This window comes from Penicillium hispanicum (assembly GCF_028827665.1).
Source record: "Penicillium hispanicum strain IBT 35686 chromosome Unknown utg000001l_segment0_segment0, whole genome shotgun sequence".
In the NCBI taxonomy this organism is placed as follows: Eukaryota; Fungi; Ascomycota; class Eurotiomycetes; order Eurotiales; family Aspergillaceae; genus Penicillium; species Penicillium hispanicum.
The window spans coordinates 3967604-3993276 of NW_026623193.1; the positions used below are offsets into that span (position 1 = coordinate 3967604).

At 54.2% G+C, this 25673-nt stretch overlaps 9 protein-coding genes across 9 annotated transcripts; 3 read left to right on the top strand and 6 right to left on the bottom strand.

The window, feature by feature from the left end:
* Window positions 1-415: 415 nt before the first annotated feature.
* On the bottom strand, window positions 416-1936 carry N7459_001489 (ankyrin repeat domain-containing protein; the record flags this gene model as incomplete). Its single annotated transcript, XM_056940674.1, has 1 exon — window positions 416-1936. One exon carries the CDS (start codon window positions 1934-1936, stop codon window positions 416-418), a length of 1521 nt encoding a protein of 506 aa, XP_056804954.1.
* A 689-nt stretch (window positions 1937-2625) lies between these two features.
* N7459_001490 (uncharacterized protein) lies at window positions 2626-4164 on the top strand (the record flags this gene model as incomplete). The annotated part of the gene is made up of 1 exon (XM_056940675.1): window positions 2626-4164. One exon carries the CDS (start codon window positions 2626-2628, stop codon window positions 4162-4164), a length of 1539 nt encoding a protein of 512 aa, XP_056804955.1.
* A 427-nt stretch (window positions 4165-4591) lies between these two features.
* N7459_001491 (uncharacterized protein) lies at window positions 4592-5857 on the bottom strand (the record flags this gene model as incomplete). Its single annotated transcript, XM_056940676.1, has 1 exon — window positions 4592-5857. The coding sequence occupies one exon, from the start codon at window positions 5855-5857 to the stop codon at window positions 4592-4594; it is 1266 nt and encodes a 421-aa protein (XP_056804956.1).
* A 650-nt stretch (window positions 5858-6507) lies between these two features.
* admB (uncharacterized protein) lies at window positions 6508-11119 on the top strand (the record flags this gene model as incomplete). The annotated part of the gene is made up of 3 exons (XM_056940677.1): window positions 6508-6555; window positions 6609-8227; window positions 8761-11119. 3 exons carry the CDS (start codon window positions 6508-6510, stop codon window positions 11117-11119), a joined length of 4026 nt encoding a protein of 1341 aa, XP_056804957.1.
* A 585-nt stretch (window positions 11120-11704) lies between these two features.
* cdc31 (putative cell division control protein Cdc31) lies at window positions 11705-12656 on the bottom strand (the record flags this gene model as incomplete). Its single annotated transcript, XM_056940678.1, has 2 exons — window positions 11705-12196; window positions 12378-12656. 2 exons carry the CDS (start codon window positions 12654-12656, stop codon window positions 11705-11707), a joined length of 771 nt encoding a protein of 256 aa, XP_056804958.1.
* Window positions 12657-13162: 506 nt separating this feature from the next.
* On the bottom strand, window positions 13163-14863 carry N7459_001494 (uncharacterized protein; the record flags this gene model as incomplete). The annotated part of the gene is made up of 1 exon (XM_056940679.1): window positions 13163-14863. One exon carries the CDS (start codon window positions 14861-14863, stop codon window positions 13163-13165), a length of 1701 nt encoding a protein of 566 aa, XP_056804959.1.
* Window positions 14864-16194: 1331 nt separating this feature from the next.
* N7459_001495 (ssDNA-dependent ATPase MGS1) lies at window positions 16195-17820 on the bottom strand (the record flags this gene model as incomplete). Its single annotated transcript, XM_056940680.1, has 1 exon — window positions 16195-17820. The coding sequence occupies one exon, from the start codon at window positions 17818-17820 to the stop codon at window positions 16195-16197; it is 1626 nt and encodes a 541-aa protein (XP_056804960.1).
* A 437-nt stretch (window positions 17821-18257) lies between these two features.
* On the top strand, window positions 18258-20138 carry N7459_001496 (kynurenine--oxoglutarate transaminase; the record flags this gene model as incomplete). Its single annotated transcript, XM_056940681.1, has 8 exons — window positions 18258-18448; window positions 18509-18577; window positions 18651-18735; window positions 18790-18895; window positions 18957-19029; window positions 19084-19237; window positions 19291-19304; window positions 19361-20138. 8 exons carry the CDS (start codon window positions 18258-18260, stop codon window positions 20136-20138), a joined length of 1470 nt encoding a protein of 489 aa, XP_056804961.1.
* A 518-nt stretch (window positions 20139-20656) lies between these two features.
* On the bottom strand, window positions 20657-24546 carry N7459_001497 (uncharacterized protein; the record flags this gene model as incomplete). The annotated part of the gene is made up of 5 exons (XM_056940682.1): window positions 20657-22635; window positions 22694-22768; window positions 22859-22933; window positions 23044-23893; window positions 23944-24546. The coding sequence occupies 5 exons, from the start codon at window positions 24544-24546 to the stop codon at window positions 20657-20659; spliced, it is 3582 nt and encodes a 1193-aa protein (XP_056804962.1).
* Window positions 24547-25673: the final 1127 nt, after the last annotated feature.

A 25673-nucleotide genomic window follows, 5' to 3' on the forward strand; every position in this document is an offset into this window, starting at 1 on the left:
ACATGCTGTGAACGAGGCCCACGAGCCGCAGAATTTTCCATTTTCTATGCATGGGCAACTATCGACGCCACTTCCAGCCCGGAGATGGCGATCGGCCTCGATCGTGCCCGTTCTATATTAAGCTTCGCCAGGCCAGAGTATAAATAAAGCGCAGTGCTGGTAGACATTTATAGTGCAGGACAGCCCCCGGGATCGTGGGTCACCATCAAAATCTCCAGGCAAAACAATTATTCCAACCGTCGTCGACTCCGTAGAGTCGCCGTAGTCACCGCAGTCACTGTATATTCTAGCTGACTCGTCTCGTTCTATAAAAAGAGCGCGTGTGGGGCGAGGCTAGAACATTCGGAGTCGAATCAGCGTGATCTGGTGCGAATGGATATCCAGGACGGGCAGAGGATTGTGTGTTCAGTGAGAATTAATAGCAAGGCGTGCTTGATTTGCCCCAAACAGGCTCATCCAGCACAAAATAGCTGATCTGCGCATCGCTAATCTCGCCCGCCGTCCACCCCAACTCTTCCAACACTCGCTCCAGCGACGCAATCACGGTGGCGTCGGTCTGGACAATAAATGTCTTGCCCTTCCAACGATAGCTGCGCTCCGCGCCGTGCGCCAGGAGCAGTCGCACCAAGGGCGCTGACCCTCGTTTTGCCGCCAGATACAACGGCGGGCTTCTCACCCTGCCAGATTCCCCGACGGCGTTCACGTCGGCTCCGTGTTCCACCAGCAACGTTGCAATCCCCACCTCCCCGTCTTCAACGGCTCGTTGGAGCGGCGTTCTGGCGATCGGCGGATACACTCCATTGGGGTCCACCCCGTGCTCTAGAAGAAGCTGGACGATCGCCGTCTTCGTCGCCGGGGCTCCACGACAGTCGTGCAGCGCAGTGAACAGCGGGCCTTTGGTGCAGTGTGCGGTGATGCTCGTCAAGTCAATATCGCCACGCCGCAGAAACCACCCCACTGCGTCCAGCTGCGCATCCTTGATCGCGTCGATGAGGCAGTCGAAGCGAATGGCCGCCATCTCGCCGCTACCGCAGCACTTCTCCAGCATCTCGACCATGTCCAGTCTGCCCAGCTGCACCGCGCCTCGCAGAGCCGCCGCCAGCTCCTCCGATATGCCGCGCCCGGCATCGCGCAACTGTGTGACCCAGGTTTCCAACGCTTCCTTATTCCCACTCCGCGCTGCGACCGTGAGCGCACGTTTGCGGTTCCAGAATCTGTTCACGTAGCTGTAGTACTCCAATGGACACCGGTACCTCACGAGTGTCTGGATGACCGCCCCGTTCCCGATCTTACACGCGACATCCAGCGGGACAAGCCCGAGACGATGGCTGCTTCGGTGAACCTCGACCCCGTGGTCAAGTAGGGTTTGCAGTGCCTGGTGGTCACCGCGCTGGATGGCGCTCGTGGCGAGAGCTATCTGCAGCGTGTCTTCCACGGGTTCCCACCGCATAGGCATAAAGTCGAGCAGCTGGCTGTAGTACCAGTCCATATATGGCTTGTAGCGGCGGGCGCTCAAGAGATCCTCGGCCTCTTTGCGACCCCAGATCACTGCGTCGATCAGCTTGTCTACGACGGCGTCTTGCTCTTCTTTACTGAGGGCTGCCACGCTTGGCAGATCGAGGATCTCTCGGGCCAGAGTCGAGAATAGACATGGCCGGGACTCGTGTCGCTGGAGCTTGTGCTGTAAGTATTCGCGCTTAAAAGGGAATCGAAACCATGTTCTGAAGAGAGTCTGGTCTTCTTCCATCCGGCTACTACATGGCAGCAGGGAGGCGATTTCATCGGCGAAGATACCTTGAGCTGCATTAGCAGGATCCGGAAGTCTGGACGGGTCACACCTACTGTTGACAAGTCTTGCTCTCAAGAGATCTTGCAGCGGCAATACCTCGACTGCATCACGGAGGATAAGTCTCAAGATCTCTAGAGGAACTCGCATCGTGCGAGGAACAAAAGAGGGGTAAGCCGGATACGTGCGTTGACTTGACTCCAACTAAATCGCCCGTCGAGGCGGAAAGCACCTTTGAATCTCAATCCATCCCATTCGGTCTACATTTCTGCAACTCCCAGAATCTCTTTCCATGGATGCCGGAACTCGTCGGTCTCTAAGACTCGGTGCTTCGGTTGAATGAGAACTCTCGAGATCGATCTCACCAATTGGCAGTGTGTCGGTTCGCCATCTACATGCAAGACTTCTTCTGTTCAGACAGACAATTCAAGGAAATTCCAAATTTCATCCCCAATGGCGACTATAATCAAATGCCACGGCTGTAGAGCGCCATGAACACCCGCGCGGCGATCGAAACCCAAAATTGACTATCGCTCCATGATCAGGATTTACATTGTGAGTCAGAATCCGATGAAAGGTAAATTTCCAAGACGCGTTAGCAGAGTCTGACGGAGCAGCGCAAAGAACTGCGAACTGTCTGCTCGGACAGTAGAAAACCACGACAAAGCGCAATTCGGGCCCGCCGACGCCCGCTCGGGGATTTCTACAACCCGACCGTCGAGGAGCGCAGTCAAGACGATGCGAGCTTGGAGTATAAAAGGCATTGGCAATGCTGTCTGAATTTGATACACAATATCTTCCCTTGAACTCTTCACCCTCATCGTGGTCTTCCACCAACTATGAACCAACCATACGGCGTGATCATCGCGGGCGCAGGCCCCATAGGCCTCTTCCTCGCCTGCGAACTAGGGCTAGTAGGCACCTCCGTACTCGTTTTGGAACGCGACATCAACCCCGAGTCTCCCTGGAAAGTCGCGCCGCTCGGTCGACGCGGTCTCAACACCCAGTCTGCCGAGGGTTTCTATCGGCGCGGACTGCTGGGCCAATTCTTCGACCTCAAAGACCGACCATTGGCGCCCAAGAAGGCATCCAAACCCAGTTTTGCAGGTCATTTCGCGGGAATCATACTCGACGGCAACAAGATCGAGCTCGATCGATGGAAATACCGTCTCCCCGGCCCGGCCTTGCTCAGCGGCCCTACAACCATGCAATGTGTCGAACAGACACTAGCCGAGCGCGCAGAGAGTCTGGGCGTCACCATCCTGCGCGGACACGGCGTGACCGAGATCACGGCACAGGACGACCAGAGCGTGACTGTACAAGCGAACGGCCAATCCTTCCAAGGCCGATGGCTCGTGGGTTGCGACGGCGGACGAAGTCTCATTCGCAAAGCAGCGGGATTCGACTTTGTCGGCACAAACGCCAAGTTTACCGGCTACGTCGTCGAGTGCGACATGGAAGAGCCGGAGAGACTGAAGCAGGGCTTCCAGATCACAGGCAACGGGATGTACATCCGGATGCCGGGGACGTTATATTTGCTGGACTTCGATGGCGGCAGCTTCGATCGCACCCAGGAGGTCACGAAGGAACACCTTCAAAACGTTCTGAACCGAGTTTCGAGAATTCCGGACGCGAAAATCACCGATATCAAGCGCGCGACCTCGTTCACGGATCGGTCCAAGCAGGTAACAAGCTACAGAAAGGGACGCGTTCTCTTGGCAGGTGACGCTGCCCACATCCACTCGCCGCTCGGCGCGCAGGGGCTGAATGTCGGGCTGGGAGATGCCATGAATCTGGGCTGGAAGCTGGCTGCAACAGTTCGAGAGGAGTCCGCAGGTCAGACAGACCTAGCACTGCTCGATACATATGAAGCTGAGCGTCACCCGATTGCGGCCTGGGTGCTCGAATGGACGCGTGCACAGGTCTTGACACTACAGCCGGATCTCTTCGGTTCAGCAATTCGGATGCTCATTCGCGATCTCATATCTACCACGGATGGGACCAATTTGCTTATTGACCGTGTCTGGGGGCTGTCACAAAGGTACACCCTCGGTGACGGCGGGGTGTATGAACACCCTCTCGTTGGGAGCAGTACGCCAGATTTCGAGTTCGACGATGGCACGAGACTCGGTTCTAAGCTCGAAGGCGGCCGAGGCTTGCTGATTGATTTTGAGAACGATGGCGCATTCAAGGGTCTGATTGTTGGTGGAAAGTACGAGGCCACAGTTGATTATATCGGCATGGGAGCGAAGGACACACGCGACCTTCGGGCTTTGTTGGTTCGCCCTGATGGAATTGTTGCTTGGCTGGCTGAGAGAAATGAAAGCCCCGACTTTGGTTTCCTAAAGACTTCTCTTGAGAAGTGGTTTGGACCTTGAGTAAACAAGTACGAGGCTTTGAGCGTGGTTCAATTGGGAAGGAATCGTTTGTACAGATATATAGATGGAATAAAACAGCGGAGCGGCTTCGTGATCCCTGTTGGGCACAGTTACTACATATAGAAACCCAAGAATAAATATATACTCTACTCTGGAGTAAAATCGTGAAGATCATTGTGCGATTTTATGTTCCTAAAATAAGCAATCCATGGATGTATTAGGGGAACTTAGTTACAAGAGCATGAATAGACATCTATTGAGATCAATAGAAGCCACCTCCATTCTTTCATCCACTTATTGTACGCTTGGAAGTCATCTAATCAAACGCCTCTAGATTATGCACATGGGAGATTGACTCGGTAGAGCAGAGAGATATTATGCAGGGAGACAGACAAGAAGACGCAATACAATACACCGGCCCAGAACCTTACGCCACCCATTCGTATTCTGGGAGGCGAAATTTCTCGGAGCTGCTAAAGGCACCACCGGAGAATTTCTGAACGAAATCGATGATCCTGCTCCAAGCAATGAACGCGAAAATCATATTTCGCAGCCAGATTCCCCACGCTGTCTGGGGTGCCATTATCGACGATAGGAACGGCGGAGCCTTCCCCAGCTCCTTGATGAAGGGCTTTATCTCCTTCTCATAGCCAGCAAGCGCAGCTGCAAGGTTACCCTTGTTCTTGCTGATTTCTCCCGCCAGGAGATACGCGCCGGTGAGGGCAAGTGTAGTCCCACCACCAGTGAGACCGGCCGCATAGCCCGCATCGCCAACCATCACAAAACGTCCTCGGGACAGGTGTGGGACCGTGACCTGAACATTCTCGGAAGCGTTGAAGTCGTTGGCCTGCATCATACCCTTGAGCACCTCCTGGGCTTTCCAGCCGGCATCCTTGAAGTGCTCAAACACGTATTGCTTGAGTGCATCGTCTCCCTGCTTCATGGCTTGCCTGAATGGGACCAGAGCGTCATAATTGCTGCGCGGATGATGTGCCATCACGATGACTCGAGTGATGCCCGATGGGTCGGGTCCAATGGCGAGGAAACGGCCGCCCACAGCAGTGTACGCTTGTCCGATTTTTTTTCCGTTCAGAAGGTCGCCCTTCATGGACCAATACGCCGACCAAGAGTTCGCTGGTCTGATGTGATCCCGCACACCAGCACCGAGACCAATCGCCCGGGTCCTTGAGGTCGCGCCGTCACAGGCAACAACAAGATCGTATTCCGTCGTCGGGTAGCCGTTCATGAACTCGACTGTGACAGGCCCGTCTTGCTCGGTGGTGTGCTGCATGGATGCCACTTGCTCGCCAAAGACATACTTGATGTTTTCATTGTCCTTTGTCAGGTCGTACAGGATCTGCCCCAGATCGCCACGAAAGATCTCATATTCAGAGACGAGCGATTGCTGATCGGGGTCTCCGGTCGGTTTGATGGTGCCGTAGGATTGGCCATTGCTGGAAACGAAGCTGATACCTTCGAGTGTTGTGTTCTTGGCCCGCACAGCCTCCTCCATCCCCGGCATCTTGCGCATGACTGCTACACCAGCAGTGCGGATATCGACGCTTTGTCCGCCAAGACGTAGGGCTGGAAAGCGCTCGATAACGGTTATAGTGGCTCCGGCCTTGGCTAACCAATAAGCAGCTGTCGGGCCTGCTATGGAGGCTCCCACCACAAGCACTCGCAGATTTGACATTGCGATGGAGATGCTGGTTGAGGGGAATTTGAGTCGTCGGATAGAGTTCTGTAGACTGCAGGACTTGGAATGAAGTGTTTAGAAATCAAAATTTGCTGGATTGAGAAGCCAATGTCAATGGCCATGGATCATTATGTAGGCGTGTCCGCGACACAACCGGCTCGGACGGTCAGCGGACGGTCACCCATGCTAGGAGCCGCAAAAGCCGATGGCCCCCTTCAACCGCCCCAACCTCATACCACGAAGCCGATATCCTCAGACAGGGCCAATGGCATGAGATTGTAAGAGCAAGTTTGAATAACGGACGTCGTGCCGTGGAGCGAATCGTCAGTACGAGCACGGACTGACCAGGTGACAGTAGGGATTCATCCATGGATGACTCAGGGGTTGACTCATCAGACAAGCATTCGTAATTCCATCCATGAGTTGTTTCGCAAGTTGATCAACTATGGAAGTTGTGACTGGCTGCCCCGCGCGCGCATCGATCGTGATGGATAGGCGGAGAGCAAAGCGGTGAATTCTCTCATCCAAGATTGACCGCGATCGTAATCCCTCATCCCCATCCATGGATGGTTCTGTCAAGGTTGGATGAGACAACAGAGAACATATCCGTCCACCTCAATGGAGACAACTGCCTCAACACCAAGTCCATGGCTGCAGTACCGGCGCGCAACGACCGCCGAATCATCCTCCATCTGGTATCTTGTCCCCCACGCCGTCGCCTATATGTACCTGTCGCTCACACAGACAGGATTATGACTGCTTCTACGCATCGGTCTTTGAGGTGGAGCAGCCAGCTTTGAAGGCGCTGCCCTTAGCGGTCCAGCAGAAGCAGATCGTGGTGACGTGCAACTACGAGGCTCGGCGACGGGGACTGCACAAGCTGCAGCTCATCAAGGATGCCAAACGCATCTGTCCCGACGTGGTGATCGTCCTCGGCGAGGACCTCACCAAGTTCCGGGATGCGTCGAAGGATCTCTACCTGTTTATCCGCAGCTTTGTCTGGGGTGGACGTGTGGAGAGACTAGGGTTTGACGAACTCTCGCTGGACGTGACAGAAATGATTGACTACAATACGGCTTTGTTGAACCCGAATGACTTGACAGCGTCATTCTTCCACTTGGATCGAAAAGACCCGACGATCGGATTTCCTTACAATGCTACCGAGTTCCTTGGGTCAACCTACCCCTCCGCAACGGTGGGAATAGATGCCACTCGAGACAGTTTGCCATTGAAGATGAGACTGCTGGTCGCATCGCACTTGATTGGATATCTGAGATGCCAGATGGAACATGAAAAAGGATTCACCGCTACCGGGGGAGTGTCTACGTCCAAACTGTTGGCCAAGTTAGTCGGTAGCGTTCACAAACCCAACCAGCAGACGACGCTGGTCCCACCGTATGAAACCACACATGATGGAACTACAAGCACTGTGACCGAGTTTATGGATGCACACGAGATTCGCAAAATCCCCGGGATCGGGTCGCGGCTTGCACAGAAGCTGAGACTCCGGGTTCGAGGGGACAGCACTGGGGAGGAGAAAGTGACGGTACGAGATGTCCGCCTGTATCCCAGCATGGGCCCGCCCCTGCTGGAGAAGACACTCAGCGGACCTGGCTCCACGAGAGGGATTGGCATGCGCATCTGGAACATCTTGCATGGGGTGGACAACACGGAAGTACTCGAGGCACGAGACTTGCCCACCCAGATTAGTATTGAAGATTCCTATGGTCGCGGTCATCTCGACAACGTGGAGAGTGTAAAGCGCGAGTTAATCGTGCTCACCCGGAGTTTGATTCGGCGGATGCGAACTGATCTGCTCGACAAGAGCGACAGCAATGCGCCCCAACCGCGGTGGCTGGCGCATCCGCGCACCCTACGACTGTCGACCCGGCCGAGGAACGCACCGGAGACGGACGGAGTGCGGACGTATAATGCCAACCGCATTTCCCGATCCGCGCCACTGCCGGGGTTCATATTCCACCTGGATGAGAGTCTGGATGCACTGGCGGAGCGACTCGTGCAGGATCCCCTGATGGCCATGTTTCGGCGGCTGCACTCTGACAAGTCCGGGTGGGATCTTAGCTTAATGAATGTGGCCGTGACCAATATGGTGGAGAGTGCGGGGGATCAGAAACAAAGCAACGGGCGTGACATTAGCCAGATGTTCCGGCAGCAGAGCGTGGCGCAGAGGAACTGGACAGAGCATGGAGTGGGTGACGATGCTGACAGCGCCCAGCCGGCTGAGTCGGTGGAGATGGAGAGAGCGATAGGGGCGAACGGGCAGGGCGAAGGCGAGTGGGAGGAGGAAGAGGAAGAAGACGGGCTGGCGAGCGTCGAGTGTCCGCAGTGCAGCGCCGCCGTACCGCGGTTTGCCCAGCTGGCGCATCAGCGATATCATGCTGCCTTGGACTGCTGAAACCGCGGAATACTCATCTTATTGAATGTTTCACTCTGCTTGGCATAGGCAGAATCAGACCCAGAATAGAAACAACGTATAATCCGAGAGCGCCAAGCGACAAGCCCCGTTGGCCTCGCACGCGATTGGATTCCGGCGATCTTGGCGCCACGGCTCGTCTGGTTGTGGTGCAGGATTGTTGCTCTCCTCCGTTTCCCCATCCTCCGTGCTCCGTCTTCGTGGTTGAAATCGGGGCGTTCATCGCGATTTCTCCGAGTGGACCCTGCGGCGCTGCGACCCTGAGAACCCTGAGAACCCTGAATCGTCATTCCTCTTTCTCTCTCCCCCCATGATCGCCCGGGACACTCGACGCCCTACCCCGGAGACCCTGATCCCTCTATCCCCGTCGAGACTCACGCGGTCTCGCTCATTCTGGGAATGAGGTTTTTACGAAGCGTGCTGCCCTTCGTGGGTACAATCTCGGCTCTGTTCCTGCAAGTCTCAGGTACGTGCGGCTCTTCCCAGTCCGTCGAACCCAGCCCACTGACCTCATTTCAGCGCGATCACAAGCCTCAGAAGCCATCCGTCAAGTCACGCCGATCGACAATGCAGTCATTCGCACCCCTTCACACCAAATAGATCACCTCGCCCACTTTGACCTCACCTTCGAGTTACATCGCGACGGCCAGCGGATCAAGCTGGAACTCGAGCCAAATCACGACATCTTGGCCGAGGATGCTTACGTGCAGTACCTGGAGGCGGACGGCACCTTTAGCGGAGGTGAACCAATCCATCGACACGAACACAAGGTTTTCCAGGGACGAGCCCTCGTTGGCTCGGGCAAGGGCAGATGGACTCCCTCCGGTTGGGCGAGAGTCACTGTCCGACAAGACGGCTTGGATCCATTGTTCGAGGGTGCGTTCAGCATTGGCCACGAGAAGCACCATATCGAGCTGCAGTCCACCTATCTGGCCAAGAAGCGGAAGATCGACGCGGACATCGAACACCGAGCCAGCGATTACATGGTGGTGTACCGGGACTCGGACATGCTTCGTATGCATCAGGGCCTCAAACGGTCCCTGTCGCTGTCTGCAGCCTCCGGCTGTCAAGCGGATAAACTCGACTATAACTCAGATTTGACAAACACAATCTTCGGGGCTCAGATGCCGGGCTCGCGCTGGGGAGTCTCCTCGCTGAACTCGATGTTTGGTCTGAGCAAGCGCCAGTCTGACGTTGGCGGAGTGTCCGGCAGCACCGGCGGCGTGAACTTGAAGTCGGCAATCGGTGACACGTCGGGATGCCCCAAGACCAAGAAGGTCGCTCTGATCGGTGTCGCAACAGACTGTGAGATGACTAACTACTTCTCCTCGACCAACTCGACTCCCAAAGCCGCGGCCAAGGACTTTGTCATCAACCTGGTCAACACTGCGTCCAGTGTCTACGAGAGCTCCTTTAACGTTTCAATTGGTCTGCGAAATCTCACGATCAATCAGCCGTCGTGTCCCACCTCGTCGGACCAAGCCACCCCATGGAATGTGGGCTGTTCCGGTGGGAACATCACCTGGCGACTGAATGAGTTCTCCAAGTGGCGCGGTGATAATGCGGATAGCAATGCATACTGGACTCTCATGACCGGCTGCCCCACCGATTCGGAGGTGGGTGTCTCATGGATGGGTCGACTGTGCACCTCCGATGTCACCACCGAGGGATCTAGCTCGGTCTCTGGAACCAATGTTGTGGTTGGGAACCAGGGCACCACTTGGCAGATCTTTGCCCACGAATCGGGCCATACATTTGGTGCCGTCCACGACTGTGACACGGAAACCTGCAACGAAGGTCTAGAAGATTCATCTCAGTGCTGCCCGCTGACCTCGACAACCTGTAATGCCAATGCCAAGTATATCATGAACCCCTACGCAGAATCCAGCATGACCAACTTCTCCGAGTGCACCGTCGGCAACATCTGTTCAGCTATCGGCCGCAACAGCATCAACTCGACCTGTCTCTCCGATAATCGTGGCGTTGTCACCCTTACTGGCAGCCAGTGTGGTAATGGCATTGTGGAATCCGGTGAAGATTGCGACTGCGGTGGCACAGAAGGCTGCGGCGATAACGCCTGCTGCGATGCGACGACGTGCAAGTTCAAAAACAATGCCGTTTGCGACGACTCGAATGACAACTGCTGCAATAAGTGCCAGTATGCCTCGGCCGACACAGTCTGTCGAGCTGCCGTCAGCGAGTGCGACCACACCGAAAAATGTACTGGCAATTCCGGCGCCTGTCCTGCAGACGAATTCAAGAAGGACGGCACTTCCTGTGGCGACTCCGGCAAAGGTCTGACCTGCGCCAGCGGTCAATGTACCAGCCGTGACTACCAGTGCCGGTCCATCATGGGCACCCTGCTGAACAGCAACGACAGTTGGGCCTGTGACAACACCAACGCCCCCGCGTGCAGCGTCGTCTGCGGCGCCCCTCAAGTGGCCGAGCAATATGGCACGTCTACTTGTATTGAAGCCAACCAGAACTATCTCGATGGCACGCCGTGCGAAAACGGCGGCCATTGCAGCGGCGGCCAGTGCCAGGGCTCTTCCGTTGGCGGCTGGATCCGCGAGCACAAGAACATTGTGATTGGGGTCTGCGTCGCGGTGGGCAGTCTGATTCTCCTCTCCTTGCTATTCTGCATTGTCAACCGGTGCAGAACGGCCAGCGCACGTCGTCGAATGGCCAAGGCAGGGGCACCGCCCATGGGCCGCTTTGCAGGCCCTCCGCCGCCCATGCGAGGGCCGCCGCCTGGGAACCAGTGGTACGGTGGCTACCCGCCTAATCCCGGGTATAATAATGTACCACCGCCACGATACAGTTAATGACTCTATTTCACTCTGTCGGTTTTGATGGGGTTTTCCTGTTGGATACCGTCATCTTTTGCATGGTCCTGGCTGGGTTTTATAGGTTGGGTTGGTTTTGATACTGGGCAAAGTTTCTACTTTTGTTTTGGCGTTGATACTGATTGATTTATTGGATGGGACTTGTACTTTCCCTGATTCGGTCTTTTCAGGCCCTTTATAGGCTCCTATATCTCCTGTGGATGTGTCTAATGCATGTCTCTGCATGGCCAATCCCTAGATAGAGATTGTAGATGCCGCTCCGGCCATCAACTGACAATTGATTTGATACGACCATGCCTCCTACGAACGTGTAATATACCCACCGGATTTAGTGGTGTAGTGGTCGGCTCGATCCATCAGATGAGGATATCCATTTACATGGAGATGCTAACTCAGACTCGACAGCGGCAAGTGTGGAATAACAAACACCCCAGACATATCAAAGCAATACACACAAGACCAAGTAAATCACAAACCCAACACCGGCAACAAGACGACACAAGGAAAAGAACGGAAAGGAAAAATAAGATCAAAGACCCATGCTTGAAACGTATAGCTCGTTCCTCACTGCCAACAGATCCCAACAAACGCCTCCCGCGTCACACCCCCCACGCCCTCAAGATCAAACTCCTCAATCATAGCCCTCAGCTCCTCCTCCTCGAGCCCCGTCTCCCCAAGCTCCCGCGCAACCCGCCGCAAGTCCTCGAGGTCGATGAAGCCCTTGCCGCCCTCGTCGAACAGCTCGAACGCGCGCAGGATCTCGTCGCGCGGGTCCCGCTCCAGAATCTTCAGCGCCGTCACGGCCTGGAACGAAGACAGCGGCATGAGGAGGTTGGACGGGTGCTGCGGGTTAGACCCGGCGCCGGGTTTGGGTGGCTGGCCGGGGGCGTTGGCGGCGTGGGCTTGCTGTTGTTGGACCTGGGGGCGCGGGACGCCGTAGGTGGTGAGGAGGGAGATGAGCTCTTGTTTTGTGAGGGTGAAGCCGAGCGCGCGGAAGGCGACGCGCAGTTCGTGGTAGTCCAGGTGGCGGTCACGGTCGAGGTCGAAGAGGGTGAACTAGAGGTGAGTTGCGTGGATTAGCGCTGTGTTCTATGTTATGCTGCCGTGCGGGAAATTTTCGTGTCTCGCTTTCCATTCCTGGTGTCGCTCTGGAGGATGGGTTCGCTCTCGGGGGTGCCAGAGCAGGGAGGCCTGTAGCAGGAGGGATGGGGGTGTGAGGCACGACGGGGGTGCTTACTGCTTCGTTGATCTCCTCCCTCTGCTCTTCTGTCAACCGGTTCAGCGGGTTGGTGTCCTGGGCGGGAGCGTGAGACTGTGACGCGGCGGGCGCAGCAGCCTGCTGCTGCGGCTGTTTGGGCCCTTCGGCGCCAGTGAAGTCGGCGGGAGCAGTGCCACCCAGACCGCGATGCCGTGAGAACGACGAGGCGCTGAAGGGCATGGCATTCGTGTTGACGGAGCGCTCTGGGAGCTTGGTGCCGGCGTAGGAGCGCGACGCGAATGGTTGGCCGGAGGCCATGGCGGTGGACGTGGACGATTGCAAGCTAGATGCAGTGTGGAGAGTCAAGAACGGCTGCAGAGTCGGAGGAATTGGGCTCGTGGCCCGATTGACGTGTGGAGCTGAGGTGTTGGCGGAGAGAATGTGAGGATTCTCGAGACGCGCGGGAACGCGGAATGGATTGACCGATGCTCGGTCGACTTCGACTACACCTCTTGTTTAATATCGAATGAGCGTAGGGCCACAATTTGTTGGTAGCATTGCTGAAGCGAGAGTCTCAAATATAGAGCCAGAATTACACAAAAGAGCGACAACTATTTACTTGGAGCTGCCCAAGCCGAAACGCCATAAACATCAACAACGCTTGCATCCTGTAACCGAGACCTTTCCCCTCCCCCAAACTATACGAAATGCACATAATAACTTGACGAAAGCCGGATGTGTGTCCTCGCCTCATTAGACAAGTTCACGAGTAGCAATAAGAGTCGCCAGTTGTAGGCACGAGCACAAATTTCTTTGTCATCTGCTTACGGGTTTTGAACGAAGCCGTATTCGCAAATCGCGCCATCGATGCAATTTACCATATCCCACGGAGTAGGACCCGGGGGCCCAAGAACGTCGTCGAACATGTCGGGATCGATCGGTGAGTGTGAAGCCTGACGCGTCGGCACACGATCTGGTATGCTTTCCTCTGACGGAGCCTCGGTGATTTCCAGACTTCCCAGGACAACAGGCGCAGGGACAGTCGGCACGCAAAATGGTCGTATGAACTCATCATACAGAAGAGACTGCATGTCGTAACCCTGCTCAGCGAATGGATCACCTTGTCGCTTCAACACACTGGGTGCTGAGAAGCCATCGTGGGAACCTACCGGTCCCAACCAGAACGCCAAGTCGAGAAACTGAGACGATGGCAATACGGGGACCTGATCGTTGAGAGTCTGCTTGATCGCACTCCTGCTACTATGCATCGGGCTTGCGGGTACTGATTTCAAAATGCTGAACAGGTTGGAGCGCACCGTCGCCAAGTGGTCAACCAGGGGCTTAAAAATATGTTCAATCATCGGACTGGTCTGCAAATCCAACAAGCCGCTGACGGTCCGATAGTAAAGTGCAGTGGCGACCCAGACGGAGTTCAGATTGTTGGCAGTTTGTGGCTGATTCTTTCCATTGCTACAAATATCATGCATGATCTTTCGGCGCAACATTTCGCAAAGCTCGATACTGAAACCGTCGGACATGTCTGCCAGCTCTCGGCAACAGGCCACCAACAGCAAAAGTAAGGTTAGTCGCGCCGCGGCAATGTCGAACGAGCGTATGTGAACGCGAGTCTTGGCCAGGCAGCCTATGACCATACACAGCTTCGCCATTTTGATGGCAGCGCGGACCAGTGGCTGCTCCAAATATGTCGACTGGAACTTCGCTAATGTCACGTAATGGATGTATGTGCTTGCTTTGCTGACAAAATTATCCACAGCATGCCTGGTTTTCATTAGGGATATGTCCAAATCTGGCTTCGTTATTTCCATCACCCATGTATCGACCGAAGCGTCCTCGGTATCTCGAATATTGATCACCGAATTAAAGGTGGAGATGTTCTGAAATGTCCTGTCACCCAGCAGTTGAAGTGCGTCCAGCACCTCTTTGGAAGGAGGTCCTAAAATCGGCATCGAGTTTTGACTTGGAGGCGTTGGCAGCGGAGCCACCAAGGACAGCTGGGCCGAGGTTCGAATGCACTTGCGGTGATTGGTGACGCAGGATGGACAGGGGTTGGTAGCGCCACACCTCTTTTTACTTCGATAACACCAAAGACACGCACCTCCGAACTCCTTGAGTAGCCGAATGCACTCCTTTTGCTTTTCTATATCCAGTCTAGTCCGCCGTCTTTTTTCTCGAAAGGTCTGTGAGTTCCTCGGATCCTCGATCACAAAATCATACGTCATCTCCGGCGAAGAATGCTTCTTGCTTTGTGTTGGTAGAACTGGTTTCTGGTGATGATTATCATGGCTCTTGTCGCAAGTGCTGCGTGCATACTCATGTTCATCAGGTGAATATGAAAATAAATCTCGAGCGCTGGCGGGCCAACTTTGTGAAACAAGCTTTGAGCTCGGCGATGTTGTGCTCTGCAAGTGGTCCCGCCCCTGACCGGGGGATGCGGTTGCGGCATTTTGATCAGAGCCCGACTTACTCTGATACAGCTGAGAGTGCGGCTCATTCTGGGCATGCATAACGAATTCGCCCGGACCTTCCCTGCTGACGGATGGATGAATAGGGCTCTGGGCATACTGACTGACCACATCGTTATTGGGGGACCAATGATGCCGGGGTGTTCTGCCAGAACCATTTGCATGATTTCCGTGGCCATGCTGGTCCGGGGGTTTGCTGTGCAGGAATTGGCCAAGGAATGTCGTTTGACCTGGAAAACTTATTTGCATCGGATTGTGCTAGATACTGTCAGTCTCCATGTCGTTCTCATTCACAAGCGCCAATCTCCATGACCGATCACGGCGTTCAACTCACAGGATACACAAGACTCGACACGAGCTCCTCATCATCGAGGGGCGGGTAATTATATACTGAGTCTTGATGGTTTGAAGGGTGAGCCGGTAATCCAAGTCGACTGGCCATGGTATCTGCTCTCGAGGTACTGAGAACCGGAAACTTCGAACCCCAGGTTGCAACCAGAGCTGTATAGTTCTGAAGCCGTATTAAAACGAATGACGCAGGCCCACAACGGGTCCAGGCAGACTAAAACGAGTGTAGAAGGAGAGTTGCTGATTGGATGGACTGATAGCAGTGGAGAAGGAAGAAGTGCGAGCTCGAGGAGTCCTGGTGTACTGCCAAGGGCAACCGCCTGGATGACCATAAGGTTCCGTCACTGTATTTCGCTTCGTCGTCCCTTCCTCAGCGGTACAAGCGAAATTGAACGGAATTGGAGAACGAAGACTTGAATTCCTGATAGAGCAGAGCTCAAACGGTGGTTCTGGCTTCATAGAACCAGCCGGTACAAGGTCTAGCCTCATCAGTAAGAGGAATAGCGGTGCTGAGATCGAATGGAACTAACATATATGCTAAGCCTAAGTCGGCCGGTAAAACTATATGACTGCGTAATTATGATCGCGACGTTGGAAGCTCGTAAGTCGGATACTCAGCTGGTGTCTTTTGTTGCTGGGCACCTTCGAGAACAACGAATAGATCAATTCTAGACAACGAGCGCGCAATAGCGAGTTGTCAGACCGTAGAGAAAAGGGGGATTCCAAAAAACAGCCGACAATGCCCAGTGCATAGGAGGTACCCAGTCTGGGGCGAATGCGATGTTTCTCCCATCCAGTGGTATTTTTCAGGGCGGTCGTGTTATTTTCACACTGCTGCATTCTGGAATCCTAAAGCCTTGCTGTAAGTGACGATCCGCCGTTAAATCAGACAAGGCATGGCCCTAGATAGGTTTAGTTCTGTTGTGGCAGATGTGGTTGACTGCTCAGAAGGCGGCCTGCAGGATGATGATAATTATTGCCCATAATTGTACCCGTGGCTATGACACGACTGGCAGATAAACGCTTCATTTTCCTGAGAGCTTTGAACTGTACAGATCAGGGTCGTGCTGAGTACCCAGGTCCAAATCCTCCAGAAAAGTGCGGCCGAGAAGCGTCTCAGGAAGATATTCCTGCTGGACCCGACCCTCCACGTAGTTAGGATTATATTTGTACTCCTTGCCATAGCCCATTTCCTTCATCAACTTGGTCGGGGCATTTCGGAGGTGAATGGGGATGGGTAAGCCGGCAACACCTGGTTCATTCAATGCAGCAAAAGCATTGTTTAGCCCACGATATGAACGTGTGCTCTTATTTGACATTGCCATGGCCACCGTGGCGTGAGCGAGATTGATTCGTGCCTCTGGGAGTCCAATCTTCTCAACGGCGGAATGAGTGGAGATCGCAAGGGTCAGCATACTGTTGTCCGCCAAGCCAATGTCCTCCGAGGCGACAACTATCAGGCGCCGGGCAATATACAACGGATCTTCACCGGACTGAATCATGCGAGCCAGATAGTAAAGAGCGGCATCGGGGTCACTACCTCGGATGGACTTATGGAAGGCCGAAATAGTATCATAGTGCTGATCTCCCGCGCGGTCATAGACCAGCGTTTTAGTCAATGACCGTTTCAAACCCTCTTTACTCATCCCTGGGCGCTTGGATAGGTCCATGGCCAGTTCCAATAAATTGAGAGAAGTCCGAGCATCGCCATCGGCAAATCTGGCGAGGTACTGTATCAATTCGTCGTCCACCAGCTGGGACGGGTTGTAATTCGGACCTTCCACCTTCAATGCACGCCAAAGGATGGCGGTCACGTCGTCATCGGTGAGCTTCGCCAGAGTGAATGTTCGACACCGAGAAAGCAGAGCATTCTGGACTTTGAACGATGGGTTCTCGGTAGTGGCACCGATGAGAGTGACCTGCCCACTCTCTACTGGCCCCAAAAACACGTCCTGCTGTGATTTGGAGAATCGATGGATCTCATCGCAGAAGATAATCGTCTTCCTTCCGGTGAGACCCAGCTCACTACGGGCTTCAGAGAAGATCTTCTTGCACTCCGCCACGCCGGTGCTGGTACTGTTGATCTCAACAAACCGGCTTCCAACCATCGACGCAATCACACGAGCAATGGTGGTTTTGCCTGTGCCAGCACTACCCCACAGTATCATACTTGGGACCCGGTCTTGTTCGATCAGTCCCCGAAGAACACCAGTCACTCCAACAAGCTCCTGACCGCAGACCTCATCAAGGGTCTTGGGTCGCATGCGCTCTGCGAGCGGAGCGGCTTTTTGAAAGGCATTGAATTTCGGACGTTTCGCCTGTGGTTCGGCCGATTCCCCATTTAATTGCTTCCCTGCATCTTGTTCCCGTTCCCGAGATGGGGGTGTATCTTGCGCGAACGTTCTCTTGCCGTTGAGGGGACGTGGTGTGGGTGCATTGGAACGGGATGGCGATTTGGAGGGATTGGTCTGAGAAGAGGCCTTCCGGGCGGACGGTGGTTGGAAGATGCTTGGAACAGGCCCTTTTTGTGAGGATGAGAGCTCCGCCGGGGAGGAGGAGGGTTCTTCGACGAAGCTTTGACAATCGGAGTCGATGTGGTCGTTGATCTTCAACGACGGGACTGACTTCCCACAGATGGGACACGATACCATGCTGGCGCAGTCACAAAGCAGGGTCTGTTCAACGCCGAACGGCCCAGAGAGGCTCAGAGATGCAAATGGTTCATGCGGCGACGCGTCGAGCGCGACTCATCGCCGCTTATGTAAAGCGCCGGCCTCTACTCCGCGATTTCTGCCTTGATGCCTTGCGATGGGCGTGTGTATTAGTATTTCTGCGCAGCACAAGGTAGTTGCGAGTGGGGAAATGTACCAAGCAAATAATGAGGCTTCTAAAGTATACCTAAAAGCCCCAGAAAGAATTGCATATAGTGAGTGATTGCGGAATGCCATCGGTTGTTCTTATCATCGACTGATAACCCAACAAACCGCATCCCCGAAGCTCGGAAGGCCGAGCACGCCATTCGCCAGCCTGCAATGACTCCCACTAACGTACCGCCGCCTCCATTAGCTACGTCCTTCCACACTTCCTCATGATCGTTGGTCGCGCTTCGCTCCTCACCCCCGTTCGACCCAAGACTGCCTCACATCGACTGCCGTCTCTTGTTTCCCCAATCCTACCCCGCCTTTCCGGTCTCGGCGCAAGAACGATGTCGGCGACAACTGTGCGGCCCGACCCTTTTCGGCCAGCGTCGAGAGTGGCTGGCCAGCGCCAGGATGTCTGGTACAGAGCCTAGCTTGGTATTACCGGGCAAAGCAAGAGCCGCTGACTTGGAGTCGCTAGGTCAATCGTCAATGAAGCGGCTGCTGCATCGCCCGTTCAGCCGATTGTGAACATGGGCCAAGGCTTCTTGTAGGTTATCGCGCACCATGGATTGGTATCTGGTTTCAATGGATGAATGCTTACCGTCTTTTTATGTACGCAGTGGCTATAACCCTCCAAAGTTCGCCATTGACGCGGCGAAGGACGCACTCGACCGCGTAGAATGCAACCAGTATTCCCCGACGAAGGTAGATACCACCAGGCCTAATGGTAAATGTCAACATTCAGCTGACAGCATTTAGGGTCGCCCTCGCCTCAAGAAGGCCATCGCGGATGCCTACTCCCCCTTCTTTGGCCGGACCATAAATCCCGAGACCGAGGTCTCAATCACCACCGGAGCGAACGAGGGTAGGGATACCTGGATATAGTGTGACACAATGCCTGGCATGCATACTGATCCAGACTCCAGGCATGCTGAGTGCATTCATGGGATTCATTGAGCCGGGCGATGAAGTCATTATCTTTGAGCCTTTCTTCGACCAGTAAGCCCATTCCATCTGTGAGGGCCCCGCGCAGTACACTAACACGGAAGATAGGTACATTAGCAACATCGAGATGCCTGGTGGCACCATCCGATATGTCCCCCTTCACCCGCCTAAGGATGGTGCAACCCGGACCTCTCCAGCCTCGGAGTGGACAATTGATTTCCAGGAACTGGAGAACACTATTAACGACAAGACGAAGATGATTGTAAGTCTCTTATCATAAAGTACCGTCTGCTTTCGGTTCTAACGTGTCTTTAGGTGTTGAACTCTCCGTAAGCAACGACTCCGGGCTTTCTCCGGTCTCCTTACGACTAACCAGAATTTCTAGCCACAACCCTGTAGGCAAGGTCTTCTCACGCGAGGAGCTTCAGCGCATTGGCGATCTCTGTGTGAAGCACAACTTGATTATCCTGTCTGATGAAGTGTATGACCGTCTCTTCTATGTGCCTTTTACGAGAATTGCCACCTTGTCACCCGAGCTGTACGAGCGCACTCTCACTGTGGGCTCTGCCGGAAAGGCCTTCTACGCTACTGGCTGGCGCGTTGGCTACTTGATTGGCCCCGAGCATCTTATCAAGTACGTGGCCGGTGCCCACACCCGCATTTGCTACAGCAGTGTATCTCCACTCCAGGAGGCTGCCGCCGTCGCATTTGAACAGGCAGATAAGGTCGGATTCTGGGACGAGAGTCGGAATGAGATGCAACAGAAGATGAAACGGTTCTGTGAAGTCTTCGACGAGCTTGGTCTTCCAGTATGTGTCCCCAGCATCAACCTCTCCATGTATTCCGAGCACGCTTTACTGACACAAGACCAGTACTCCGAGCCGGAGGGTGGTTACTTTGTGCTGGCCAATATGGCGTCTGTCAAGCTCCCAGCCGATTACCCATTCCCAGCACATGTGGCCAACCGGCCTCGGGACTTCAAGCTCTGTTGGTTCCTCATCCACGAGGTTGGCGTGGCTGCCATCCCGCCCACGGAATTCTACACTGATGCCAATTCCCACATTGCCGAAGACTACCTCCGCTTTGCCGTGTGCAAGAATGATGATGTACTTGAGACAGCAAAGGAGAGACTACGGGGCCTGAAGAAGTACATCACCCAGTGAACAGGACTGAATTGACATTGTCGTGTATGAATCAGATATAAAGATATACGACGGATTCCTGAACAAAGACTATCCGTCTAGAACTTTGAATTCGATACTCAGTTAGACACCACCCAATTGTCCATGTCAAAGTAAATCCTTCTCCAATACTTACGGGTAGTTTCAAAAACTCCCATGCTCGCCGGAGGAAAAAAATTGAACAGGAATCAAGAGAAAACTGACAGTTTTCTCATTACTACAAGAGGCCTACTGTCTTGAATTTTCCGTCGTGGAGTGAAAACATCTTAATGAGGAAGAAAGGCGCAAATGATCAAATGATCTGAATGGCAACAATGTATTATTGCCTGGTCATTAAGGAACAGCAGGAAGACCTCCTGCCAGCAAAGAAAAGTAGCAAATCACCCACTTTGGGGTCCCATACTCTTTACACAACAGAAAGCAGTAGCGAAAGCCACTGCCATAAACACACCCAACCACGTCCCGAGGGTTAGGGGGGGGGGGGGGGTGCACCCTTAACCCTACAAGGGACCCTCCATCTCCAAGGGCCCAGAGCCCGCGCCATCCCAGCCCTCGCCACGCCGGAAGGCACGACGTTCTTCCTCGACCACGTCCCCGTCCCAGCCCTCCCCGCAGGTCCGCGCAGCGACGCTGTTTACCGTGGGGTGCGTGGTCCGGTGTGCCCGCAGGAGCCATCGGTTGGTCTCCACGTAGTGACACATGTGCCGGTATCCACGACCCCACGCCGCGTCGCCTAGGAGGGACTGGCTCTCGGCAGAACAGGTCGGATCACGACAGTGGCGGCGAGCTTGTCCAGTCCATTCGGTGATGCAGGCATGTCGTTGGCCGGAGGAGGTGGGCCGCAGGGCAACGCCGAACTCCAGGCGGAACTGCAAACGAAGCATTGCATCCACCACATTTGCCCATTTGCCCTTTTCGCGCAGATAGTCGCGAATCATCCGGAAGACATACTCCACCAGCTTCTGGACTTCCACCGACGCGAGCAGACAGATTGCAAGGCACCGGCGGAACCGGTCCTTCTGCTCTGGATCGTCGAAACGAACCGTCAGCCGCACTCGCGGCGAGCACCGCCCTACCATGCTCCCCGGCGAGACACCCAAGGAAACCTGATCATCCCAGTCGGCGAAGAGGAAGTAGTCGCCTTCATTGCGGGCGGTACTGAACCACACCGCTTGACGATGTCGCTCTGGGCTGTCCCAGTTGTGAACGCACGGGATGAGAGGTGGGCCGACAGCGATATCTGCCGGGACGGAGCTCTTCACGCAATAGTGCTCGAATGTGAACTGGCCACAATACAACCAGTGGGCCGTGATATCTTCCCGCATATGCTCTTTTCCGCAGTATCGGACCCGCGAGAAAGGACCACAGCCCGGACAGATGCACGATTGGTTATCCCACGTGGCGCACTGCTTCTCACAGCCATCCTTGGCGCACTGAAAGCCATGGTATGTCAAATCCCAGAAGAATCCCTGCTTTGGCTGTTGAAGAGGCTTGTATCTCTCAGGGGGCGGGGAAGTCGCCTGGCTTTGTGCTGTCCCGAGGGCAACTTGGCTGGATTGTGTAGCCGCCGTTGCAGTGGCAGAGGATTGATGATCTCTGCTTGGCAAAGCTGAGCTTGCTGCATGTGCCTGAGAAGCCTGGGAACTGCGACGTCCACGCTGACTGGATGCTGCTGGAGGAGTTGCAGCAGAGCCGCCTTGAGTGCGCCCTGCTGGTCCCACATTGCTAGAGCCGGGTGCAGCAGAGGTAGCCTGGGAAGGGGTTGGTTTCTTTCCATGAATGACCAATGCAATGTCCTCTAAGTATTGCCTGTGTGCAGCAGATACACCGGGCTGGCTTGCTGGAAATCGGGCTTTGGCAGACTCTGGCATACAAGGGACAGCCTTTGAAGTCTCTGAATCAGCATTGGTTGACTGGTTCTCTGCCACAGAAGTGGATGCATCACTGTCATCAGATGACACAGATTCCGCAGTTGGTGCTGTGGTGGCTGAGGCACGTCTTTTTCCTTTGCTCTTTTTCTTCCTGTTCTTAGCCTTGGCCTTCTTCTTGCTGGTGTTGCTGGAAGGCACAGCGGCAGAGGGCGTCGGTGTAGTAGGAGTAGGTTGGTTTTGGCTGGGCATGGAATGAGCATCGGTGACAACCTCTTTCTGCGAGGCATCAAGCTGAGGGGTATCTTCATTAACGCCTGGCGTTCCCTGTTCGGGCTCAGGCTCATTGCCCTTCGCCAGTTGCTTCTGCAACTGCCATTTCTTCCTCTGGCGTACCTTCTTGAGTCGTCGTCGAAGAGCCTTTCCCAGGATCGGTCTGCCGGTGGTGGCCTCAGGGAAGGCGCTGTCAGATTGAGTATTCTCGGCTACTCCGCTAGACATATTGTCCAAAGACTCGGAAGAAGCCGAGGAGGTGCGCTCGGGACATGAGCGAGTTATGCGGCCTCGACGTGTCAGAATCTCTTCCGGAAGCACAGTGCTTTCCTCAGCGGCTGTATCCTTGGTCAATAAAAGAGGTAATACGGATAGCATCAGTTTCTTTCGACTTACGTGAGTATTGGAATGCAGTTTCGGGATCCTTGAAAGCATCTGTCGGGGTCTCTTCTCCGGGCATGTTTTGGGTACCTTCAAACAATATATTAGCACCGCTATCACGTCATATGGGCAGATGGAGTGGATGAGAAGGAGAAGCTGTGGATTATATGTTCTTCTTACCTGGCAGACGGAGCTCGTCGTGCTCCACGCTGGTTGGAGTCACGCCGGCAGTGGACATTTCTTCTCCGGGGGTTGCTACACGTGTTGCTTGTTAGTATGATGAAACAACATTGCATGGCCGGAAAGGCATGCACAATGAGAAGCGTGATAACAAATGAATTGCTTCAGGAACGGGCTGAGCTTACCTGGATGCTCAGGTTTGTGTATTTCTTCGTGTACGCCCTGGATGGGGCTTGATGCTCTTTCACTTCGTGGAAAGGGGCTTTGAGGAGGTGTTTGGAAGTTCAAAGAAGAAGGGTAGCTTGCACGCCGGAACTGATGTTCGCCGTTGTTGTCGATGAGGGGAGGAAGGGTGGTGAAGAGGGATGGAGCAGAGCTGCTTCTCACGTCGAGCTTGACACTGTGGGGGGTGAAGGTCGTGATATCTTCAGGTCGGCCACTCACGTCGCTCGATTTCGAGGCGGGTCCAGGCTGCTTGTTGCCTTTCATGTCTGCTTGCAAACGTTTCTGTTCCCTTCGGCGGCGAACCTGCATCTTGCGCTTGTGTCTCTTCCGCTGTAGGCGCATAATCCTCTTTTGGTTGTCCTCGGCCATGGAAGATTCACTGGGCTCGGTGTCTCCGGCGATAGCTGACGAGACTGAATTCGAATCCAGGGCAGCTTCAGAGATGGTGTTGTCTCCGCTTTTCTTCCTGGGATTCTCCTGCTCCACTTGCTCACTGCCTGAGTGACATTTCTTTTTCATTGCTGCCACGTAGGATGCCCTCAGTCTTTTTGCCTCGGCCTTCTTCTGTTTCTGCTCTGCTTCCTTTCTTCCTTGAGCTTGATCAACCACAGAAACCAAGGATTGCCACCATGGGGCGAGAGTCTCGGCATCTGGGGGATTCTCATCATGCACAGTGGCTTCCTTGCCACTGCTCATCATGATATCCATTTCCTTCTGGTGCTCAGCCTTTTTTTCCTCATAAAGGGCAGTCCAGTAGTTAATACGCAGCCAGATCCGCACTGGCAACACCATCATCTCAAAGAATTTGGACTACCAACGGTTAGTATTTCTTCCAAACAAATTGTGAACTTTATGCTTACGGGACTGAAGCTGCTTCCTTGACCCGAGAGACAGACATTCTGAAAAGCCTCATCATTCTCGTCCACAACCAAAATCGCCTTCTCGTCGGAATCAACAGCAAACTTGAAGACAAGCTTGGAGCCTGAGATACTCCGCTTCAACCAGGTGCACCTGCAGCCATTGAAATTCTTGCCGGGCCGATACCAGTCTCGGCGGGTGATTTTGGCCTCTGTGATGGTAACCAGCGCAGATTCTACGGCATCCTTGCCGGTATACTTGCTGCTGATCCCCAAGGGGCCAGTCTCCTCGAACAACTGCCGAGTTCGCCGAAGAAACTCTGGCTGGCCACCCTCATAGATGCCAGGCAGGCGGAAGAAGAAATGGACAGTGTCGTTGAGCCAGTTGAGCTTGTCACTGAACTTGCCATCCTCGGCCACTGTCTCCCTGTCCAGGTGGAAGCTGCGCTCAGCCGATCTCCAGTTGCGAACCTCCAGATGCAGATTCTGATCAACACACTCAGTGTTGATGCTCTCAGACCCGGCAAGAATCTGAATGGTGCTATCAGGACCAAGCACCATCTGGTAGTTGCCTTCTTTTGAAGGGATGCTGATGTTATTACCCATGGTGAAGGGTAACAACAACTGGTTGACTGTTCACCGTTCTTGTCAGCCTGTGGTTGATGTGCTTTGATGAACTGCATGAGAGAATCCTTACAGGTGTCTTTGTGGATGATATGCTTGACCGTGAGGGTCAAGCAGCGACAGTTCCTTTGAAACTGCAAAGCTGTTTTGTCAAGCACATCAGTCAGTGTGTGGTTGTTGATCGACGCGTTGGAGGGTGGAGGAGTACTCACAACTGCTCTAGTCCAGGTGTCAAAGAGCCGTGACGGCTCGAGATTGACTACTTGTTGCAAAAAACGCGTCAGCTGCGGGTCGATGAGTGGTCCCTTCTGAAGCAGAGAGATGAGACCGGCAGAGGTATCCTCTTCGAACAAGCGAAGCTTGACAGCGGGGGTCGAAGAGAAATGACGAGTTGAGAGGGGAGAGGATGGGATACATACCAGGCTCGATGGTGCAGAGGTAGGTGTGTGGGAGCTGAGGATTAAATAGAGACGATGAAGGGTGAACGGAGAGAGTGGCGATGCCGAAGGGTGAAGGGCAGTATGAATGGTCGCGTGAATGAAGACTGACGCCTAATGCAGAGACGCTAAAGCATCGACTTACCAAAACAGGTCAAATCAGGTGTCCATGGGAGAGCAAAAGCAAGAGAAAAGTACTGGACTTGGCCTGGACGAAGCTCAGACAGTTCTGTCGCGTCGAAACGGCGAGTTTTGGGGGATAGGAATAGGAATATGGAAGCTGCTAAGGGAGCAAATCAAATCCGTCTCATCATGTCTGGACTCGAGCAGAATGTCTGCAGACTTCATTACATGGCGATGGTCATTTTGCCGTCGTACACTCGAGCCCGAACCAGTGGGTTCACGATTACGAGGAGATACACAGGCCCAAGAGAGAAGACTGATCATCTTCATTTGCCCCAGCCTCGCAGCCTTGGGGACCGAGAGGCATTTGTTTGCCGCGTGGAAGACAACAACTAAGCAGCTTCGACGACATAAGCAAGATGGTCGTTTGTTGAGCGGTGCCTGTCGGCATGCCGACTTCAGCATATCCTGCAAGCCCCGGGCGATAATCACACATTATCGCTGCGACAATCAGCTTGGCATGGGATGCGACATGATCTATATCATATG